Source organism: Trachemys scripta, chromosome 2 (genome assembly GCF_013100865.1).
Source record: "Trachemys scripta elegans isolate TJP31775 chromosome 2, CAS_Tse_1.0, whole genome shotgun sequence".
Taxonomy (NCBI): Eukaryota; Metazoa; Chordata; order Testudines; family Emydidae; genus Trachemys; species Trachemys scripta.
The window spans coordinates 26,350,203-26,373,793 of NC_048299.1; the positions used below are offsets into that span (position 1 = coordinate 26,350,203).

The following is a 23,591-nucleotide window of genomic DNA, read 5'->3' on the forward strand; positions in this document are numbered from 1 at the left end:
GGCTGATCCACATTTTAACCTGGTTCAAAAACAGTGCCCTAGCCTAGGTCTCTACTGGGGCATAAGCACAGTTTTTGAACCCAACTGTAGCATAGTTTGGCCCCAGACACACAGAGTATTCAATCCACATTAGTTGAGCTCCAAATGAGTTGATTAACAGTTCATAACTTTTGTTTCTGTAGCATACACAGGGCCTTCCTTAACCACTGATGACACATATCCAATTCTAGCAATGGGTTTTAGAGACTCGGGATCTCCTTGAGAACTAACAGCATGTCAGAGGCACAAGTTTATACAGCATGTAATTGGTTATGTTGTGCAACAGCAGAAAGTCTTTGCTATACTCCCGGTACAGCAATTAATCCTCAGTAACTTCTTTAAGGACTACTACGTGTGCTACTCTTCCACCTTTAAAAATGGTGAATCAAACACAACTGATGGCTACATTGTAATATTTCACCATTTCACATCAAAATGACATTCAGGCTATCTGAGTGGGAGAAGCTCTCCTGCCGCCACAGAGCCGTCTACACTGGGGGTTAAGTGGGTGTAACTACGGGCAAGGCTACACTTGCAGATGTAGAGCACTGTGAGTTAAATCAGCCTTCGGAGAGCACAGTAGGGAAAGTGTTGCAGTCTGTCCACACTGACAGCTTCAAGTGCACTGGCGTGGCCACATTTGCAGCACTTGCAGCGGCATTGGGAGTGGTGCATTACGGGCAGCTATCCCAGCATGCAAGTGACTGCAACGTGCTTTTCAAATGGGGGTGGGGAGTGGAGTATGACAGGGAGCATGTTGTGCGTATGTGGGGGGAGAGAGAGTGGGTTTTTGGGGGTTCAGTCGCAGACCCCCCTCTCGCCCCTCACCCCTCACCCCTCTCTCTCTCTCTCTCACACACACACACACACACACACACACACACACACACAGCATTCCACAGTAATGGTTGATTTGTCTCGGAGCAGATAAGCAGCCGACTGTCAGAAACAGAGCTTTCAAAGGGCACTTCCGCATTCCTGCAGCAATTCAAAATAATGACGAGTGGCCACTTGACTTAAGGGGATTATGGGACATTTCCGGAGGCCAATCAGAGCGCAGTAATGCAACACCTCATTCACACTGGCGCCGCAGCGCTCCAGCGGGGGCGCAGCAAATGTTATTCCTCTCGCCGAGGTGGAGTACCAGGAGCGCTCTAGCCACGGAGTCAGAGCGCTCTATGTGCCTTGTCAGCGTGGACGGGAAGTGAGCTAGTGCGCACGGGCCTCCTTTATTGCGCACTAACTCGCAAGTGTAGCCAAGCCCTACATTGATCAGGGATGTGGATTTTTTTTTCAACAACGTAGTTACACTGATATAGGTCTGTATTGTAGACCAGACCTAAGTCACAAATTTAGTAAGTTGAGACAGACAGATTAAAAGACAAGACAAGTGAACAGTGGAGAAGCATTAAAGACATCACAAAAATCTTGATTATCAATTCAGTCTGAAAGGAAAACAGAATCAGCTTGAGATAAAATGCTTGAGATAAAAATTGGCTGGAGGAAAACATGAACAGCTGATACAAGGTGACTTACCTCCCTTGTTAGCAGCTTATTCTAAAAATTCCCCACTTAGATGAGCATTTGAGTGGTATATATGGGACTCAGCACAATCCTAAATCAAGTCATGTCAGTGTCTTTTTGGGAAAGGGTGTTGGACAGACTACTACAGCGGAGCAATCATCCCTCTATTTTAATTGTTAAAAAACAAAAAAACAAAAACAAAAAACTTAACACAGTTGCTGGATACTTCAAGCTCACCTAATGACAAGGTACAACAAAAACTCTTCAGCTACCTACAGCAAAGTTCAGTAAATCACAGTAATTTTAGATCCCACTGTTTGTGTTGGGGAAACAGGAAATGATTCTCCCAGCAAAAGTACTTTATAAAAGAGCGCATGCTAGTGACTATGCGGAAAAGGTAACCAGATCAAAAGAAGCAAAATTGGCCATTTGATAATATTGCAACTAAAGTGCCAGAAAACTACTTCAGGAAACTGAGAGTTTGCTAAATATGACAACAAAAAGGAGCCATAACTACAAAGCTACTGAATTAAAATCACATTTTGTGTAAAAACCTATACGTTTTATTATAAAAAACTAAAACTGTACAGAAAAAATGCATTTCCCATGATTTCTCTTTCTGATTGCAGCTTACTTGGCATGCCTGAACTCACGGGAGATGTTCAACACTAATTACTACATCAGTGGTTCTCAACCAGGGGTATTTGTACCTTGAGGGGTAATCACAGGTGTTCCGGGGGTACACAAACTCATCTAGGTATTTGCCTACTTCTACAACAGGCTACATAAAAAGCACTAGTGAATTCAGTACAAACTAAAATTCCATACTTGTTTATACCGCTCTATATAGTATACACTGAAATGTAAGCAAAATATTTATATTCCAATTGATTTATTTATAATTGTATGGTAAAAATGAGAAAGTAAGCAATTTTTCAGTAGTTGTGTGCTGTGACACTTTTGTATTTTTATGTCTAATTTTATAAGCAAATAGTTTTTAAGTGAGACAAATTAGACTCCTGAAGCAGATACAGTAGTCTGGAAAGGTAGGGAGCCACTATACTAGATCAAACCACTAAAAGGCTGTACAGAAAATAACAATATTCTAGGTGCCAATCTTCCTGGTTATATGTCACAAAAGGAGAATAAGTACATGTAGAAATTTTAAAACCTAACAATGATCTTGGGGAGAAATAACTTGCAAGAAAGGAGCGTTTTCCTCTGTATTGTGACAAGCAGCTTTTGTACAAGGGAAGCAAAACAACCACCCAGAGTTTATGTCCTCTTGCCTGTTCCCTGTAGCACATGTGGGTAAGTCAGTCAGGAAACAGATTACTTATTATGGTGCCAAACAAAGCCAACTCTTCTTAGAAACATGCCTTAATGGGCATGGAAAGAGAAGCCTGGTGCCAGAGAGACTAAGTAATCGATAGAGTACTCTGTAACAATATTTGCTTTACCCTTAAATGCTATCTTTAATTTGCCACATACAGCTGTTGGCAAGTTGCAGCATTGTAAGCTATTTACTTCCATTCACTTCAAATAAAGAGACCAGACTAGATCATAATAGTTCCTTCTGGCCTTAAAAATCTAGGAGCCACCTTAGGTTACTATGTTTAGAAGTACAAAAGCAACATTTGCAAGTATGATCTCCAATTTTGCGTGCCCAACTTAAATAATCAAGCTTCAGATTTCTTAGGAAGTGCTGAGTACCCTCAGCTACCCCTGACTTCAGTTGGAGTTATGTAGGGTTACCATACGTCCGTTTTTTCCCCGGACGTGTCCAGCTTTTTGGTACTCAAATCCCCGTCCAGGGGGAATTGCCAAAAAGCCGAACATGTCCGGGAAAGTGTTCTTGGGGGGAGAGCAGAGAGAGCAGCCGGCCCTGGGAGCTTGGGACAGAGCTGGGTGCGGCGCGGGGCTGGCGGGCTCTGTGCCTGGCCATTGTGCACAGGCTGAGAGCGCCGGGAGCAGCCCGCTGGGAAGGTGTTTAATCAGCCTGGCTACAGCAGCCTCTGGGCAGCTGAGCACAGCCACAGCCTGCAAACGAGACCCCTCTGCCGGCCCCCGGGCTTACCTCCCGCTGCCTCCATCCCCCCCACCCCCCAGGGCAGCTCGGAGACACAGTGGATGGGGCACAATTTTGCAAAGCTCAAGGAAGTGTCTGCTGGGATGAGCCGGCGGTAACCCTTTGGCTGCCAGCACGGGCTGCAGTGAGCAAACCCAGCTGCACAGACCTATTGGCAGCTTGTGGCCCTTTCAAAAAGTGTTGGGAGCTATTCAACCAAGCCACAGCTCTGCCCTTTGCGTTTTCTTGTCATTTACCTGGGACATTGGCCAGCAGCACATTGGATCTTTGTTACTTAAGGCAAGGCTGACCCATGTGCTTAACTTTACATGTGTGAGTGGGCCCCCAATCTGAAGTTGAGTGGCTGTGCCAGGGTTTGCAGGATGAGAGTTCAAAGCAGGAGGCTGGAGAGGTGATCGCTGAGGGTTGTAGTTTCACTGGGGTGCTCAGTTCACCTGCATGCACTAAAATGACTAATAATCTAGCTTGTATTTGTTCATTTGGATTCCATCACATAAAAAAAAAAGAGTGCTAGAAACCAGCCCTGGGCCCCCTGACAACAATTAAATACACACCCCTATCAGATAGCACCCTGCCGCACCACAGCATACAGGATCATCCCCGCCAATCAGTGTAGCAGCAAAATCATCCCTCATTTCATTCTGCCCTGACCTCACTCCTGCAGCTCCCCCCAGACACCTCAGCTCTGTGCAGCTGAAGAGTGGAGCTGCCCGAGTGCTACCGGCTTCACGGTTTGCTGGGCAGCCCCCAGATCTCCAGACCCTGCGCCCCCAGCCGGGCGCTTCCCCTTCCGGGCTCCGGCTGCGCTGGGGAAGTGCCCGGCCGGGGGCGCAGAGTCTGGAGATCTGGGGGCTGCCTGGCAAACCGTGAATCCGGTAGCACTCGGGCAGCTTCGCATGGCTGGGAGGGAGGCGGGAGAATGTGGGGCGCTCAGGGGAAGGGGCGGAGTTGGGGCGGGGCCTTTGGGGAAGGGGCGGGACCGGGGCAGAGTTGAGGTGGGGCCGGGGCGGGGCCAGGGCCCTGTGGAGTGTCCTCCTTTTTTAAGGTTTAAATATGGTAACCCTAGAGTTATGGTTATTCAGTGCCCATGAAAATCAAGCCCTGAGTTTCTGAAGCTCAGCACTCCACAGCTGAGGAATCTCCAAAATCAGAGGCCACTTTTGAACATTAAGGCCACTTGGCCCTTATGTTCTTAAGCATATGAAGCATAGCTAACTCCTATGGAGTGGTTACCCATCTATAAGGGCAAAAACTCGTAGGTAGGGGAATTTTTCAGCAAGAAAGGAACAGCTGTCAAGAAAATACTTTAGTTTTCCAATTTACAATAGGGATTTGGTAAAAATACATTAAGGTAGAACACTGATATTTAATTATGTTAGGGAGGACTACCTTAAGCACTAATGGAATCCTAGTAAACACTTTTTCTTCCTCTACATAAAAGTAGCAGTTTTAACCCTCTGTGTAGCCTTTTTATTCCACCATTTCTGTCTCCTGCTTTACCTCTTGGTCAAAGTGAAGTCTGGCAAGTAGCCCACGTAACACCGTTTAACTTAGTACACTATAAGCAGGAGGATAAAACAAAGTAAAATCCAGCTTGGTAAAGGGGATGGCAGTTTTTTTGAAACATTCACATTGGTTCTAGTGTGATTATTTTTCAATGATTTAAAACATTACTGCTAAGCACATTTTAGCATTTAGAACATGGTGAATATGTTAGCACACGTCGTCTTGGAACAATCCTGGATATTCCGGCTCTGCCTAGGAATCCGGAGTTCGCAAGTCTCCAGCACAGCTGGCTCAAAACTGCTGTCAATAATGAACCAGCTGCTAAGACCACTTCCAGGTTTCCCCTCTCCATCCCCTTCAGCAGATCTGATATTAATTATTTAGCGATCTCTTACTGAAAGTCACTGTTGCACTCAAGATAAGAAGGGCTCAAGCACAAGAATCACTGGGCCCTGTTAATCTTTCGTCCTCTTTATTTATTTGCCTAATTGCTGAACAAGCCTAGCAGTAAGCAATTTCTGCACATGCATACTGCACAGACACTACTGACTTGTCCACATTGTAGTGTCAAGCAGTTGCTTCTCTAGCCAGAAATGATATTTTACGCAGGAAAATCACCTGACTGGTGTCCAGAGGTTATCTGAAATCTTTAATTTCCATACACCTGGAGTTCGTAAATTAATTTCATTTAACTTAGCCTGAAAAAAGATCGAGTTGTAGGAATTTTATCTAACGTTTTGAATGCCATCAATAAGAAGGGAAATAAGGACATGTAAATTACCGTAACAAAATATTCCATCTTTCAGGCTCTACATCATCCTGTCCTGCTGCAGCTGCTTAGTCCCACATAGATTTGATGGTTTGTCATGCACTATACTCTTACACCTATCATAAAAAACCCCTGGAGCATGCAGTCAGCCTTAAAAGGATCACTTTTAAGTCCTTTTAATAATGAATACCACACATTTTTCAAAGTTTCTTTATTCTTCTTCTTTGGAATATAAAATAGGAAGAAACTTAGGAAAAAAACAGAAAAATACATACATACACACATACATATATATATAAATAAATAAATATAAAAAACACACTCTGGATGAGTGGGAGAGAAAGGATTTCTCTCAAGGCTTTGGCAAGGTTCTGCAGTAACTGTAAAGGCAAAATGTGGGGCGAGATACTGTGCTTCTCTCCTAAGCATATGTCTTCACTGCAATTGGGAGGAGTGGCTTCAGCACATTTAGACATATCCAAGATCTAGCTAGACCAAAGCTTGCTCGACTAACAGTGGCAGTGAAGTTGCAGCAATAGTGGCAAGTATGTAGAGTCGGAGGCTGCCTTCTTCATTTTTACCAGAGGAATTCTCCTCCAGCTGGGATGGGCTTTTAGAGCCCCTTTATTCTACTTTAGCCCTTTTACAGGTTGTAAACAGGCCTGGGTAGCAGGGTAGGGGTGAGAATCCCACCCATTGTGAGTGATGCAGTGGCAAAGCAAGTCAGGAGACAGTTAGCTGTGTTGTGTCTGGACAATGAGAACTCAAAAGAAGAAAAAATGTTTTGGGTTAATGTGCTTGCTGGCAGTTATTCAGCACATATTGGTAAATTTACAGGAATCCGATACAGTGCATTTTTAGAATATGACTTTCAAAGGTAGTTTCAATGCAAACTATTTTCATATGCAGGTAAACAATAAAAACTAGTATTTTAGGAGAAAAATATTTGTTGGTCCAGTGTTGCCAAATCTCACAATTTTATCACGAGCCTTGCCATATTCTCTGTTTTTCTTAAAGACTCAGCTCTTGTGATTATATAAGCAACTCAGGGGTTTTGTTTTGTTTTTTGGCTTTTTTTAAAGTAAATGTTCAGACCTCATGGTGGTAGAGAAAAACTTGAAAATGTGACCAAAGTGCACATTAATGGCTCAGAAACCAGAAGACATATAAAAAGAACCTCTCTATTTTATCAGAGGGGTAGCTGTGTTAGTCTGGATCTGTAAAAGCAGCAAAGAGTCCTGTGGCACCTTATAGACTAACAGACGTATTGGAGCATGAACTTTCGTGGGTGAATACCCACTTCGTCGGATGCATGGTCTGACAAAGTGGGTATTCACCCACGAAAGCTCACGCTCCAATACGTCTGTTAATCTATAAGGTGCCACAGGACTCTTTGCTGCTTTCTCCATTTTATGTTATTTACACATCTTATGATTTACTGGGACCTGACTCATGATTTTTGAATATTTGGGGTTGGCAATATTGCTGATTACATTGTGATAATTCTTGATCTATAAAGCTCCTAGGTGCTAAGGTAATGCAAAAAATGATAATAAAGAGCCTGATCCTGTCCCTAACACAGTCAACTGGAGTTTTGCTCTTGATGTCACTGGCAGCAGCCCCACAATGTATTCATTTGAAAAGAATAGAAGTAAGAAAAAGGTATAGGATAAATATTAAGAGTATATAAATATTACTCTAACATTTACCATATATTATGTATATGTTCTGCAATGCATCCCATCAGTTTGGACCTTAATAGCCCTTTTCAAAAATAACAGTGATACTCTACAGACTCGCCACATAATACAAACTAATGCTAACACAGTGAGGCTCTCTGTCCCTTCTAGTGGTTATGCCACATATACAGGTTTGTGTGAATGCTACTAATTCCAAGCTAATGGAACTGGTCCTTTGGCTCAACTAGTAAAGACCCATACTTTTACATACTGAGGTCCATAGTTCAGTCCCCAGGGGCAACATTACACTCTCTCACACACAAGGGATTTACTTACAAAGATTCTTAGTTCTGCATAATATAGACAACATATAAACCCGCATAGGGAGACATTTTCACTTACGTGGTTTATATAGAGACTCTTGCGTTTTTCTCTCACTGCAAAAACATAAAATGTAATAGAAATATTATATGACTGTATTTTGTCTCAGTTAAGCTTCTGTTACACCATTTTACGATCAAAAGTAGGAAGGTATCTATGTGTAACATCATTATCGCACTAATCAAGTTCACTCATTATTTGAGCACAGAAGGAACATCTCACATACCTGGACACTTAAAGGCATTTAAATTCTGCATTGTGCTGGATGATTAAAATTCACATGTGTTTGGATATTTCACTAAGACTGCATGCATTGGAACTCTGCCTCCAAAAATCACTTAGTGCAACTCTGCAGCCATTACTCATGCTGAGTAGTTGCTCTGGAGTCAATGGGACTACTCAATGAGTAAATCCTACTCCGCATGAGTAATAGCTGCACGATCAGGCCCACAGTTATCAGACAAAAAGCTTACAAGCAAAGGAGCAAGCTAAAATAAACTTTAATGGTGAGATAAATGCTTGTTACAACTGATTTTATATACTGGTTTAATTTTTGTCAATATATTTCCTATTAACTCATCCCTTAGCCAGCCTGTGGAGCTCTGTAGGACACCAGTAACATAACAACCAAATAGTGGAATTAAACTAATAATGGTTTAATACCATAGGTGATTAAAGGCACTATGGTGTGCTTGATCCTGTTCTCTATTTTCTCTCTTACACCACGCCCACCACTGTGGTATCTGAGCATCTTCCACAAGCACCTTAAGCGACACAACTAGCATCAGTCGTGTGAGAGTCTTTTTCTCACTTCCTCTCCTTGGGAGGAATACTATGCAAGGATTTTTTTTAAAGACTTTTTACAAATTTTGATTCTATGTCTGCATGTATTCACACTCACAATTTCAGTGTATTCATACGTGCAACCTTGTTAACATGAGATTGCTTGCTTATAAAAAGTCACAAACATTTGTTTCTCATCCAAAAGGTGGCTAGTGGGAGGGACACAAAGGGGGCACCAGCTAAAGGAGGGCACGTGACCTCTCCATGTGGACCCCCCCCAAGTGACTCGTCCCTGCCCCCCACATGACTCCCTCACGTGACTCCTTTCTGCCATGCCCCCCACGTGACTTCCCCACATGACTTGTCCCCTTTACCTGGCTGGGGGGGTGAGGAGGAGCAGCCCTGCTCCAGTCCGCCTGGCATGTGTGGAACCACTAATGAACTTTCCCAGGCAGCCTCCGGCCTCTCTGCGTGCCCGGGCTGTCCCAAGCAAGCAGTGTGGCCTGAGACTGCCTGGGAGAGTACAGCCGCTGCATGCAGCACCAGACAACATGGCTAGAAGAGGAAGCTGGAAGAAGAGAAGCTCTGACCTCGCCTCTTCCCTTCCAGCTCTGGCCCTGCCCCTTCATCTCCCCGGCTGCTGGCCTTACCCCTTGCCCCCAGTATTTTGGGGAGGGTCATGTGACCCTTTGCCCCCCACCCCCACGTTGCCGATAAAGGAACACTCTTAGTTTGCTACGTGTATTTGATTGTGCAGTTTTCAAAACACAGTGGGGGGGGGGGGATTCTGATTGGCTAGTAAGCAGTTAAGCTGCTTGCTTGTCCTTCTGCTGAAATACTGTTCTTTCTATTCTGAAGCTCCAAGCAGGGTGTTATTCCATCAATGAAGTAAATAATAAATCTAAGAAAATATCTACCATCATTTGGTTACTTAACATCTGGTCAAAGTATTTCTCTATTGTGTAATACAATGTAAGTGAGGTAAATAGTTTTCACAAGCTGCAGGCAGACACTTTACCAAGCACAGATGTAATTTCATAATGGCAAAATTTATTTTGTACTTTCTCAAAACTTTATTTGCACACAAATATCTAGTACCAGAACTGTGTTTGCTACATTCATAGTGCATGCTGTGTCATACAACAAAATTAGTGACAAGACACGCCTCTGAGCCCCAGGTCAATATTTCAATTTATCGGCTTTTCCTGATCCCCTACTCTTCTCTTTCCATATTCTTCATCCCACTCTCCACATCATTTGGTGCCCTCACCATTGTATGATTCTCTAGTTGCCGAAGTATTGCACTTACTGCTCATTCACCCATGCCATTTACCCTCTTCCAATGCTGGACAGACTGACACGGACCCATCCCTCCCTCTGCAGATTCGCTCTCCTTGTAAGACCCAGATTGATCTTTTTCCTCATCTTTTCCCAAAGGGAAGTAAACTTCACTGAACTTCATTCTCCAGTGGGGGACCACAGTCAGCCAGGATTCTCTAATTCTGGGCTGCCCAGCACTGATGCAAAGTGTATGGTCCCTCAAGAAGCCTATGCCGGGGAGCATCAGGCACAGCAAACCTCCACTCTTGTCACACTTCCTTCCTATCCTACCCACAACAAACCCCCTTCACATTAGGAATAAGGACATCTGGTACAGGAGATGTCAACGCCACTTCTGCCAGCTTTTCACCACCAGAGTGTCCTTCTGCAGAGGGAATTCTTCACCCGCTGCCCAAGGGCATTGGTGTGGTGTAAGCAGTGTAAAGTGCTCTAGTGCAAACCGTAGAACCTGACCCCATTCTAATTAACTAGCATTTGGTACCACAGACAGCTACAATTGAAGTATTTGGCTTCAAGAATGGTGGTTTAAGATGAAATGAAGCTGAATAGACTTAGAATCACAATTTTGAAGTTCAGACTCTAAGTCCCTATTTATTTTTCTATTACATTTCTTTCCCTTTTTTACAAAACTTGCGTCCTGGGTAGTTTTCGTCAGGCATTCTAACAGATGGGAGGGCTGCCAAAATTTCTTAATTTTCTTTTAATTTTAAGGCAAAATAACCTGTTCTCATTTTTGCAAGCACATTCAAATTGTTAAAACTGCATTTTTACTACAGTAGAATGAATAAATTATCCAGGGTTAAAACGGCAGAGAAAAAATGATTTTTTTTTTTGTTATTGTGCTCTCTTAGTATTCCTTTGTGCAATGTGCATAGGCAGTGTTAATGGTAGACTTCAAAAGGATGAAAGGCAATATCCCTGGGTTAATAATTACACATCAATCAAAGCCTCTCATGTTTTGAGAGTTCCTAAATAATTTAGTACAGGAATAAAGCTACGTTTCCTCTTGTTAGAGGAACAAGGGAATTGACTGGTCCTGATCGGAGGGCTGGTCTACATAAAAACAGCACAGTCTGTTTCATTCCTGCTCATCTCATAAACTGGGGTTTCCTTTGAAGCCAATTACTGTACCAGCATTGTTGAATTTAGCAAGTAAGGACCTAATGGAAGTGAAGGAAGGAGGCAGCTCTATCTAACTAATGAAAAGGGGGATTTCCAACATACTGAAGTAGCAATCAATCAAGTTTCCCCTAACTAATACAGGAGGGGAAATTACTTTATTGCAGTGGCTGACTTTAAAAACCCCAAATTAACCACAACCTCCACTTTAAACTCAGTGTGTGCAGCATGTACCCACACCCTTTGTTTCCAGTCCAACACACAGGCCATCCAGGAAGTTTACAAGTGGAAATTCGGACAGAGGAAGGAGTATAAAATATTGCTTGAGCGTGCAGGGGTGTAATCAGGAAAGCCAAAACACAACTGGAGTTGCAGCTAGCAAGGGATGTGAAGAATAACAAGAAGGGTTTCCACAGGTATGTTAGCAACAAGAAAAAGTCAGAGAAAGTGTGGGACCCTTAATGAATGGGGGAGACAACCTAGTGACAGATGATGTGGAAAAAGCTGAAGTACTCAATGTTTTTTTTGCCTCAGTCTTCACAGACAAGGTCAGCTCCCACACTGCTGTCCTGGACAACACAGTATGGGGAGGAGATGAGCAGCCCTAAATAGTGAAAGAACAGGTTAAAGACTATTTAGAAGAGCTGGACATGCACAAGTCCATGGGTCCAGATCTAATGCACCCGAAGGTGCTGAGGGAATTGGCTGATGTGATTGCAGAGCCATTGGCCATTATCTTTGAAAACTCGCTGCGATCCGGGGAAGTCCCGGACGATTGGAAAAAGGCAAATGTAGTGCCCATCTTTAAAAAAGGAAGGAGGAGAACCTGGGGAACTACACACCGGTCAGCCTCACCTCAGCCCCTGGAAAAATCATGGAGCAAGTCCTCAAGGAAACCATTTTGAAGCACTTGGAGGAGAGGAAGGTGATCAGGAACAATCAACATGGATTCACCATGGGCAAGTCATGCCTGACCAAACTGATTGCCTTCTATGATGAGAGAACTGGCTCTGTGGATATGGGGAAAGCAGTGGGCGTGATATATCTTGCCTTTAGCAAAGCTTTTGATACGGTCTCCCACAGTATTCTTGCCAGCAAGCTAAAAAAAATATGGATTGGATGAATGGACTATAAGGTGGATAGAAAGCTGGCTAAATTGTTGGGCTCAACAGATAGTGATCAATGGCTCGATGTCTAGTTGGCAGCCAGTATCAAGCGGAGTGCCCCAGGGGTCGGTCCTGGGGCCAGTTTTGTTCAACATCTTTATTAATTATCTAGATGATGGGATAGATTGCACCCTCAGCAAGTTTGCGGATGACACTAAAATGGGGGGAGATGTAGGGATAGGGTCCAGAGTGACCTAGACAAATTAGAGGAATGAGCCAAAAGAAATCTGATGAGGTTCAACAAGGACAAGTGCAGAGTCCTGCACTTGGGACGGAAGAATCCCATGCATTGCTACAGGCTGGGGACCAACTGGCTAAGCAGCAGTTCTGCAGAAAAGGATTAGGGGATTACAGTGGATGAGAAGCTGGATATGAGTCAGCCTTCTTGGCTACAAGGGCACACTGCTAACGGCATATTGGGCTGCATTAGTAGGAGCATTGCCAGAAAATCGAGGGAAGTGATTTTTCCTCTCTATTCGGCACTGGTGAGGTCACATCTGGAGTATTGCATCCAGTTTTGGGCCCCCCACTACAGAAAGGATGTGGACAAACTGGAGAGAGTACAGCAGACGGCAACAAAAATGATTAGGGGGTCTGGGGCACATGACTGATGACGAGAGGCTGAGGGAACTGGGCTCGTTTAGTCTGCAGAAGAGAAGAGTGAGAGGGTATTTGATAGTAGCCTTCAACTACCTGAAGCGGAGTTCCAAAGAGGTTGGAGCTCAGCTGTTCTCAGTGGTGGAAGATGACAGAACAAGGAGCAATGATCTCAAGTTGCAGTGGGGAGGTCTAGGGTGGATATTAGGAAAAACTATTTCACTTGGTGGGTGGTGAAGCATGGGAATGGGTTACCTAGGGAGGTGATGGAATCTCCATCCTTAGAGGTTTTTAAAGCCTGATTTGACAAAACCCTGGCTGGGATGATTTAGTTGGGGATTGGTCCTGCTTTGAGCAGGGAGTTTGAGTAGATGACTCCTGAGGTCTCTTCCAACCCTAATATTCTATGATTCTATGAAGCTTTTTTTTTTTTAAATGAGTTCTAAAATAAGTTTAAAGATATCAAAGGTGGTATTCCGAACATGCTAGGAGGATTGTCACCAGGCTTAGCACCTTGAATAGTCCCCGTGAAGAGGAGGAAAAAAATTGAAGACTTTTTGCATAAGCAGTACTCTGAGCCTACTATTTGGCACCTTGATTAACTTTTATTGGGCCTTAAACAGACTCAGTTCTTAGCTGCATTGTACACTACCATGACTTGAACATTGATATAGGGTCCTACGGAATCTGACAAATCTTACGCTAGCTCTGCTTACCCCCTACATAAACTATGATATTGTAGTTTGACATCATGCAACATTACTGAAATTTTTTTCCTATCCCTACATAGCTGATCTATTTATACAATGGGCCTGAAATACAACCAGGCATAGTGCTTACTGCTGTTCTTTAGCTCACTGAAATGTGATTGTTCTGGGCACTATACCCAGTAGTATTTGCAGGACAGTGTTTCATTTGGCAGGCAAGTAAGATGTCATTTGTTTTTTCATCATCAAGTCAAAAGGTTGACGAGCAGGTTTTATACCTCAGCTGGTAAATTTCTGAGGCAGTTCAGCAAGGCTGGCATGCTGTTTTGTGAGAATAATAAATTCCTTCCTTTTCTCTGAACTGGAAGAAGCTGCATAACTCAATTAACTGGGCTGAAAGCAATCAGAGTTTGTAAATTAATTGTCATTTTTTAAAGTTTCTCATAATCTACACATTATAAAAAATCAGTCACTAAGAAAAGCATTATAATAATTAGAGCCGATCAAATGTTTTCAAATGACGGTGAAAAATTTTCACCATTTCAACCAGCTCTAAGAACAATATTAAGCATTCAAATATTACTTTGCACTTTCAAAATGCTGTACAGACACTAACTAATTAATCCTCATGACACCACTGTGATGTAAGGAAGTGTCACCATGCCCATTTTACAGATTGCCAAGCCCAGGGAAGGATGAGGGGTGGTGTGTGTGGTTAAGTGACATACCCAAACCTCACAGCAACTCAACGGTAGAGCAACAAGTTCCTGGCTCTTTCCCTCTCCCCATTCTACCACGCTGCCTTTTAATTAAGGCCCCAATCTTGCAGACGCAGTCAGTAGGCCTCCAAGGGCAGAAGAGTACCCCCACATAACCCACTGCAGAATCAGGGCCTAAAATGCATCTTCTCTGTAGACGACATTTTCAAAAACTACCAGAAAACAAACAAAAACTAAAAAAAGAGGTCACTAGAATTTCTGAAATACAAATGTGCACTTAGCTGAATAAAAACTCAGTAAAGTATCATTTACTCAGCAAGTCTAAAATAGAGTTCAGATGCCCCCAAAAAGGAGCACCGAGAATGCACACTATAGTAACAACAAACAACAGAAAAGTTGCTTGGAAAGTTTGGGTAGAAAATAACGTGCTTTGTATTCATTATTCATGTCTACTTCTGACAAAACACTAACATCATTCAAGCTGGACATTGTAGATTCAATTAGCCAAAAGTAAGTGGCTTCCACTCCACTAATTACATCAAGAGGCTCGCTTAAAAAAAAAAAAACAGGCTTAATTTCTATCAGGTTGTTTTTGTCTCCAAGTAAAAAAAAAATTAAAAGCACCCAGACAAATAAAAGATACTGTCAAACCGTGCTGATCAATAAAAATGAAGGGATATTTTTGATTTGTTTTTAAAACCCATCAAAGAGCTCATGTGAACTGGGATTTACAGTTTTCAACCTGTATGGGGGAAGACATCAGGCTACACCCTAAGCTGGTCTAAATTGCCATTGGTCCAACGAAGCGACGTGGATGTACATTAGCTGGGAACCTGGCTCATTGTGTTTGGTTCTGAAAGACAACTGTACTGAAAGGTTTACACTCAGAGAAACTAGTTCTTTTACATGTTATTAGTATTTGTAGCTCCATTATATGTTTTGAACTTGTAATAGTCAACATGCTACAGGGCCCAATTCTGTAAACATTTATTCATGGGTCTGACCTAAAGCTACCTGAAGTCAATGGAGATACTGTCACTGACTTCACTGGGCTTTGCCTCAGGCCCCATGTGAATCTCTCTGCACATTCATGGGTCCAAATGATTTCAATATGATGACTCGTGTGAAATAAGAGTGTGTGGGACTGGTCCAACAGACCCCAATCATGAACCCACTCATGTGCACGACTTGATGCATGTGAGTAGTCCAGTGGGGTCTACTCAACAGGACTATTCACAGTGTCAACTTCTGTATGTGCACAGGTGTTTGCAGGATGGGCCCACACCCTTTAACAACCTTCTGACACTTAAATTAATTCAATAGGTTAGGATTCAAATAAATTAGCGAGCATGGCGATAACTATGGGCCTGATCCTGTAGTCCTTCCACAGGTAAGAATCACTTTCAAGTCAACTTAGATTTTATTGTTTTGCATAAAAGAAACAGGATCATACTTTATTGTTAGTAATTAATGCACAATAATCCACCAGGCCAGATCCTCAGAGTGTGTGTATCAGCATAGCTCCAATTAACACCAGCTAAGGATCTGGCCGATTATGTTTAGACAAACCAATCTGCCAGTGTTGTGTCTTGTTCTCCTGAAGCTTGGCAAAAAATCCAAACAAAACCAAAAAACCCCCACTTAATATAGGTTACCGCAAAGTTTAGAAATAATTTGAAAAGAGAAAACTGTAGTAAATCCAGTAACCTACCATCTGTTTGAGATTTACTGAGGAATATTGTGCTGGCCCTTGGGTGATCCGATGGGTTGAACTCCATGTTCAAATCTTGAAAGGAAGAAACAAAGTTACAATACGTTAAAAAGTTTATAATTGCCCAATGCAACAAGCAGACTTGAGCCCTTATTCCCACAAATGGTCCCCACTGGAGTGAGGACTACTTGCATCAGAAAGAGTTGGTTTCTACTGGACTGAAATAAGACAAACAGCTTTTACAAGTTTGTAATACAAAGTCGAGAGCTGTAAATTTTTCATTCATTTCCCTTCCACACTCCCAAGACTTAACCAAGTGCAGGAATAGAGCCTTCTGAATGTAATATAGGAGAATTAGGTACTGTAAAACAATTATGTAGAACCATGCAGACAGTAGATGGCTTTCCACTGTTACATGTGATTACAATAAGCAACTATTGCTATTTAAACAAGTTAGCTCTAGACCAGAGCATTTAAAAAGGCTACACTTTTGGAAAAGGTTCCCAGGAAGCATCACAGAATGGCACATTTCCTGCTGTGGCAACTTCATTTCTAAAAAGAATGCACCAAGATAATCATAACGATGCCATATGGTACCAGGTCACAAATTAAGTCAGTACCAACCTGCTTCCTCCTTTCACAACATATGTGAACTTCCAGAAAGTACTATTTTCTTTGGCAAGATTAACACCCTCCCAAACTCACCTGTCCCCAAATCTCCCTCTGCCACCAATTCTTCATAAATCTTACTTCTGGCTAACTACCTGAGCATGGTGTAAAAATGGGCACTTCATCTCTAATCTTTCTGCTTTCTCTCTGAGCATGACACCCGCAATCCTGTGTCCTCTCTTTCGCCCTTCTGCTGATCTCTAGAAAGCATTTATTCTTCTTACCCCAATATAAACATTTGCCTCAGAGCCCATAAAGAGGGTTGCTACCTTTCTGTCAGGCAATATTATCTTGCCCACAAAAAATGTTTTCCATATCTTTGCCCCTCCTAACATATCCCCTGGCCAGCGAAGCAAATCTGAAATCAAGCCCCATTCCTTGTCAAGATAAAAGGTTTTTTTTTTTTTTTTTAAGCTCAGTGATTAGGTTCTCCCCCATGGCTGGACCCTCCCTTCTCCCTTTTCTATGTATCTCCTTAGCTTCCTATATTTCCCTCCGCTTATCCCCTTATACTCACTGTCCTCTTTACCCAATCTTTTTACCTTGTTCTCTGCTCTTTCCCTTTCTTATCCCTTTTGGCCAGTCCTCTTTTCTCCATTTCCTTCCAACACATTCTCCCCCAACATCACAACCAGCACCTCCTTGCTCTCTCTCCACCTTAATGTTCTCATGGTCTCAATTGCATTCCCATGCATGATCCTCACCCTGCAACCCACAACATAAGCACTGTCCATGGGGATGTTGTTAGTTGGGAACCACTGCTGGATTCAATTGCCCAGGCCTACCAGCTCTGCCTGATATGCAACAAGTGTCACTCATCAATCTATACAGGGTTCTCAGTCTCAATCAGAAAGGGGTTCATTATTGCCAAGTAATTATTTCAGCACACTTTACAAAGGAATCCATGCCAAACTGGTCACCACACCATTTTAGGAAAGTCAGATTACTGCTCCTAGAAACCATAGTTTGTTGTGGGGCTGACAAAAGATTCTGAGTTGGCCATCTTATTTCTCTGATAACTCTGAACAATAGTGCATGACAACAAATAACATTTTTCAGGTGGCTTTCCATACCTTACTTAAAAACAGCACTGGAGAAGTAAAAAAAACATCAGATGACCTGCAATGAGATAGGTGGTGCTGCTAAGATAATTACCCACTAACCTGAACCCAAGATGCATTTCATTTTGTAATCAATACTTTAAAATTGTGTAATATGTCATCTTCCGTACAGTCATAAATAAAACCCAATATGGTTTTATCCTACTGTATAGGTTTCCATGCAACTTCTGTTTACATCACAGCAATCTCCTTAACACGTAGCTGAACTCTGACATTTCAACATAGCACTTGAGCAGCCAGGTGTTTCCTTTTATTCAAGTCTAAGGCCATAAGATCAACCCCTTGTCTTTTCAGCAAATACGGACATTTTGGCACAGGTTCAAGCACTGTTTTCAGGAAATTTAAGAAAGAAAAACCGATGACCACATCTCTAAGCTGAGTTTCCACATAAATAACGTAACTGCACTATAAAGGGACATAGTGTGGAAGGAACAAAACATACAATGAAAATTAAAAAGTGACAGGAATTTGAAATATTTAACTCTTCAGCTACAATGTTCTCCTGTGACAATGTATTGAAAAGGATGAGCTAAAAGAAGAAAAAATGCTTTAGGCCAGTGGTTTTCAGCCTGTGGTCTGCAGACTACGTCTAAGATTTCCAAAGGGGTCGGCACCTCCATTTGAAATTTTTTAGGTGTCTGCAAGTGAGAAAAGTTTGAAACACACTGCTTTAGGCTATAAAGTGTTTACATACTATTGGCGCATCACTATTTGATGAAGATTTACATCTTGTGAATAAGTTTTCAGGATCTGTTTTTTTTATCTTAAGGATAAATGTATTTTGCTGAGGAAGAACTGTGTGGTAACTTGTAACTGCTGGCAATACATTGTTCATAGCCCCCAAAGAGAGAGAGAGAAAGCACTGGCACAGTTTTAGGCAAATTGGCTTGCTGAGGAAATCACAGTGTAAGGCAGGAGGCTGTGCAGCCTTAAAACCCCAGTCAGGGGGAATGAAAGAATAGTTCCTATCCAGAGACGGGATAGCTGGGTAGAAACCTGAGGAAGCTCCTGGAGTGTACCACAAAGGGGAAAATACAGGTGCAGTTACCCATAAACTCTCATGTTATCCATTTCCCAATAGGATAAACTGAGGTACAGAGAAATTTTAAGTGACCTGAACAATCTTCAGTAATTGATGGGAAGGAGAAAAGAGAGAGCAAGCAATGAAGTCAACTATAAAAATCTGTACCAAAATGATATCTTTGCTTATAATGTTCTGCTCTGTACCATAGCATATTTTATAAAGGGGGGAAAAAAAAACCACAAGAGGCTCTAATTGTCATCAATTCATTGTATTACAAAAATTGCTGTAAAAAATGTCACTATAAAAACTTGGAGATGCTGAAAGTTAAAAAAATCTGTCTCAACACCTTCATTATAAGTTTCTCTTCTCCTCCCCTCACCCAATAGAAACACCAGCCTATACTGGATAGCTCTTCCTTCTCCTTTCAAGCTTGCATTTCAAACTCCCTGTGCAGCCTCTCATTTCTTTTAATAATGACAGGACATGGAGAGGTAAACTGTTTTTAGACTGCTGCAATTTATAAGGCAACACTGTGTTTTAAATTTTATTATGAAAGGTAATTAAATGGTTTAGATACTAGATATTCAACTGCCGGAGCTTTTCAAAGACTGTGCCTACGGTAATTTAACACGAATTACTCTAAGTCCATAACTGACTGAGAAAAGATAATTCAATCTGGAGCAGTGATAAGAAAAGAATTTATTTTTCACCAATGCCATGGTTGGAATAGTAAGCACTCTTAGGAACACAAGAACAAATTAATTGACATGCTGGATGAGACCCAAGGTTTATCTAGTTCAGTACCATGTCTCTGACCGTGGCCAGTACCTTTGGACATGTGTTGTGTTGTACTTTAGACAGGAAAGAAACTGGGCAGCATCTCAGCCCAACCAGCTGAGACTCCATCTGCTCCCAGCATAGAACATTTTAGTGGAATATAAACATGTATGTCAGATGTAGACAATTAAGGTTCCTAAATTTTATTTTTCTGGTGAGGTCTTCTGTGCAAACTTTGGGACTGATTCTTCCTCACGGAGATCAGTAGCAGTTTTGCTATCAATTTCATTTGGATCAAGTCCGAGCCTTTTGACTCATGCTGCACACTGGGATGTTTCCCTAGCTTTTCAATATTTTTTGGCCTCTTACCACAATTTAAATGTTGCTTTTTTCTACCTCTTTAGTTGCCCATGCATTTTCATTCTATTACAGAAGACAACATTTGGTACCATTTCAGAGAATTATAAGGTTTATATAGCTTACATAAACTAAGGGTCTGATTCTACCAACGCAAGCATAACTTTATTCACATGCACAAACGCTAGTGAGCTTACTGGGTCTCCATGACACAGAAGCCCCCTATTCTTTGCAATCAACCCATCTCAGGCCCGACAAACTCATTACACAACACATCTTACAGGGTATTTATTGATGAAGACTGACATGTAAGGTATCTACAGACAGTTTGTGACTTAATCAAGACTTAATCATTGCAAGATGTATGTATGGTGTACCTTTATCTATAGATTATGTAATAATGATATTGATTGCTTAAGAATTCCCAGTTATCACTTTAAGGGTTGCCGGGTTCTTGTCCAAAGATCAGGCCCAGTATTATTCAAATTATATAGTTGGGAACCCCGATCTGCACAGTTGAAACACTCACACTATAGGAACTCTTCTATATTTATAAATAGTTTATTAATACATTTAGCTCAGGCAGAAGCACTCAAACTCAGTAAGGTACATAGGTATACTACAGAATGCACATCTGCACAGCCATATACTCACACCATCCCCTTGCAGAACAACTTGAAATGTTAGCTATCATCTTCATCATTGTCACCTTCCCCCTCATCACCAGAGGCCAAAAACTTGGGGGTTACCGTTGGGCTGTTTATCCGTGCCGAAGTCCGTAGGCCTCAAGCCTTATGCTAACTGCTGAAGCCAGTGTCTTACAGGATATAGGCCTGTAGGTTCCTTGCATTACTGCTGAGTATAATAAAGGCATAATATAATAAAGGCAAGCTAGCGCTAGGGACTACAACGGGTAATACTGAAAGAATAATCTAACTATTCTGAAAATATGCTTTATGGTCTTGCAGTAAAAGTTAGTCACCAGTGGAAAATATGTCTCAGGTATGGCCCATTCAAGCAGGAATTAACTCTCATACCTCCCTAGTTGGCCGATGATATTATGCAAAGCTTAACTGTCAAATCTTGCTCCATTCCAAAACCAATGGAAAACCATGAGAGAACTGCAAACAATCAAAACCACTTGGAGGTTAAAAAAAGGAATATTACATTAGACAGGGAATTTCTCTGTCTATTAATAGAGACAAAAGCCTGTTTCAGTATAACACCGAGTGGGGAGAGGCACTCCGAATCCATTCACTGAGGAAATATCTCGGAGCAGGGGTGTTTTCATGAAAGTATGGATTCTGGTTCCTGTAAAGCCAGTCAACTCTGCAAGAGACTCAACTCTGGGAGGAAAAAATACTTTATTAGATAGGAAAGGCAACTATTAGTAAGTGTAGACCCTAGTTTGGAGTTTTGTTATTTTGTATTGTAACCACTTGTTTCCATCACATTCTCTTGTTTCTAGTTGAATCTCTATCCTTTCTTAAATAAACCTTCTGTTTTATTATAAGTACTCACAAGTGTGGTATGTTATACAGGAGTAGAGGTTTAAAGTGAAACTGGTGAAGTGCTCCATTGAGGGCAAAGGATCTGGGATTTCTGAGTCAGGAGAATGCTTCAAGAGAGTTGGGGACTGAGGCACAACTCTTGTTAACCTGCAAGACAAAGACACGGCTGGCATAGCCCGGAGGAGAGTGCCTGAGTGGCTGGCATTAGGGAACTGACCCAGTTACCACAATCAAGACTCCCTCACACTGGAGGCAGGCGGTAACAAGATGACTCACAGCCCTGCATAGCCTGAGAATGGTCAGAGACTCATCTCATAAGTAAATTACACGTGTGCCTACATGTTTGCAGGATTGGGGCCCAAAGTCTTTTTTACCCCCAAACAATTTCTTCTTCAAGGGTAAAAATCAGCCTCAAGCACCTCCACAACATGAGATCCCACAATGGTCAATAATCCACCTCCCACGGTGGTATCTGAACAACAGAATTATAAAAATATGCAATCAGACCAAAGACTGTATTCTTCCCTGGCATAGCATGTCGTATTTCTTGACGGATTTGCTGTCTTAAAAGGAGTTTTTTGTGAGCAAGCTAATGAGAAAAGGAGAGGCAAGTCTTAGCTGAGCTCTCTATGAGAAGTTGGAATATACACAGCCATTCCAAAATCTGAAAGGTAACTACAGGAAGGTCATGTATGTTTGGCCCTTAGAACTGTCAGAACCAAAGTCCCGAAGGGTATGTCTACACTGCAGCTGGCAGCATGCTTCTCAGTTCGGGTAGACCAGGGGTTCTCAAACTGTGAGTCAGGACCCCTCAGGGAGTCGTGAGCTATCAGCCTCCACCTGGAACCCTGCTTTGCCTCCAGCATTTATAAGTGGTAAATATATAAAAACGTGTTTTAAATTTATAAGGGGAGGGTCACACTTAGAGGCTTGCTGTGTGAAAGGGGTCACCAGTACAAAAGTTTGAGAACCACTGGGGTAGACTGACATGGGCTAGTTCTGCTAAAAACAGCAGAGTGGACACTGCAGCACAGGCAGTGGCACGAGCATAAAGCTGCCCAATACCCTGGATCCAAACTCATGTAGCTAGCCCATACCACAACCTGTGCCACAACACCCATGCTGCTATTCTTAGCACGCCAGCTCGAGCAGAGCTAGTGCATGTCTGTCTACCTGGGCTGGGACGCACACTCCCAGCTGCACTGTAAACATACCGTAAGGATCATAGCAGTTAAGGTCAAGTTCTGATCACAGAGGAGTAGTCTGTGAAACAATTCTATTTCAGGCCATTTAGAGCCTGGACTAGGAGTTTAAATCCAAGACATGATGAACAAAACAACATCATCTCTCAGATATAGCAACATTAAGAAACACAGTTCAGTCTGAAGTAGAACACAACCTCAGCAAACCCAAAAAGCTTACGACACATTAGTAAAAACTTTCTATACTTGCATCTGCCTCTGCCTCATTCTTTACTTCAGAAAGATCCAAGTACTAACGATCTAAGTTTTAAAACTCATGGTCAGAAAGCATTGGGCAAAACGAAACAAGAAAAAAGGGGAGGTGGTTTTTCTGGCACAATTTTAAAGATATATCACCATTCCTTAAACTCATTAGCATATACAGATAGAAACACTAGCCCCACAAGAGGATGAAGGACAAGTATCCTAGCAACTAGCTTCTTCTGAAGAACACAGAGTGTTCACTGTGTTGCAATAGGAAAATCAACACTTTGTTACCTGGTTTCAAAAACTCTATATATGGCTCTTGGAATAGACAGCAGTGTTAACATCATATTTAATTTTAGAAAAATAAGAACTTGTTTCTTATTCTTCAGCCAATAAAATGCACTATGTTGCCACTTCCATGCTGTGACAATAAAAAAAAATGATGTTACTGAACATGACCTACACCTGTTTTATATTTGAACAGCTATAAAACACAATGAAATTACTTACCTCCCTCTAGATGCAATGTTCTGCCCATTATTTCATGTTTAATC

At 42.1% G+C, this 23,591-nt stretch overlaps 1 protein-coding gene across 3 annotated transcripts in view; it reads right to left on the bottom strand.

The window, feature by feature from the left end:
• CCNY (cyclin Y) overlaps window positions 1-23,591 on the bottom strand; it is a 203,751-nt gene that overhangs the window by 54,499 nt on the left and 125,661 nt on the right. For all 3 annotated transcript variants that reach the window (XM_034760069.1, XM_034760070.1, XM_034760071.1), the window contains exons 2-3: window positions 16,131-16,205; window positions 8,009-8,043 (exon numbers count right to left, since the gene is read on the bottom strand). In XM_034760069.1, the coding sequence (XP_034615960.1) occupies window positions 8,009-8,043; window positions 16,131-16,205 (110 nt within the window). The remainder of the gene's footprint in view (window positions 1-8,008; window positions 8,044-16,130; window positions 16,206-23,591) is intronic.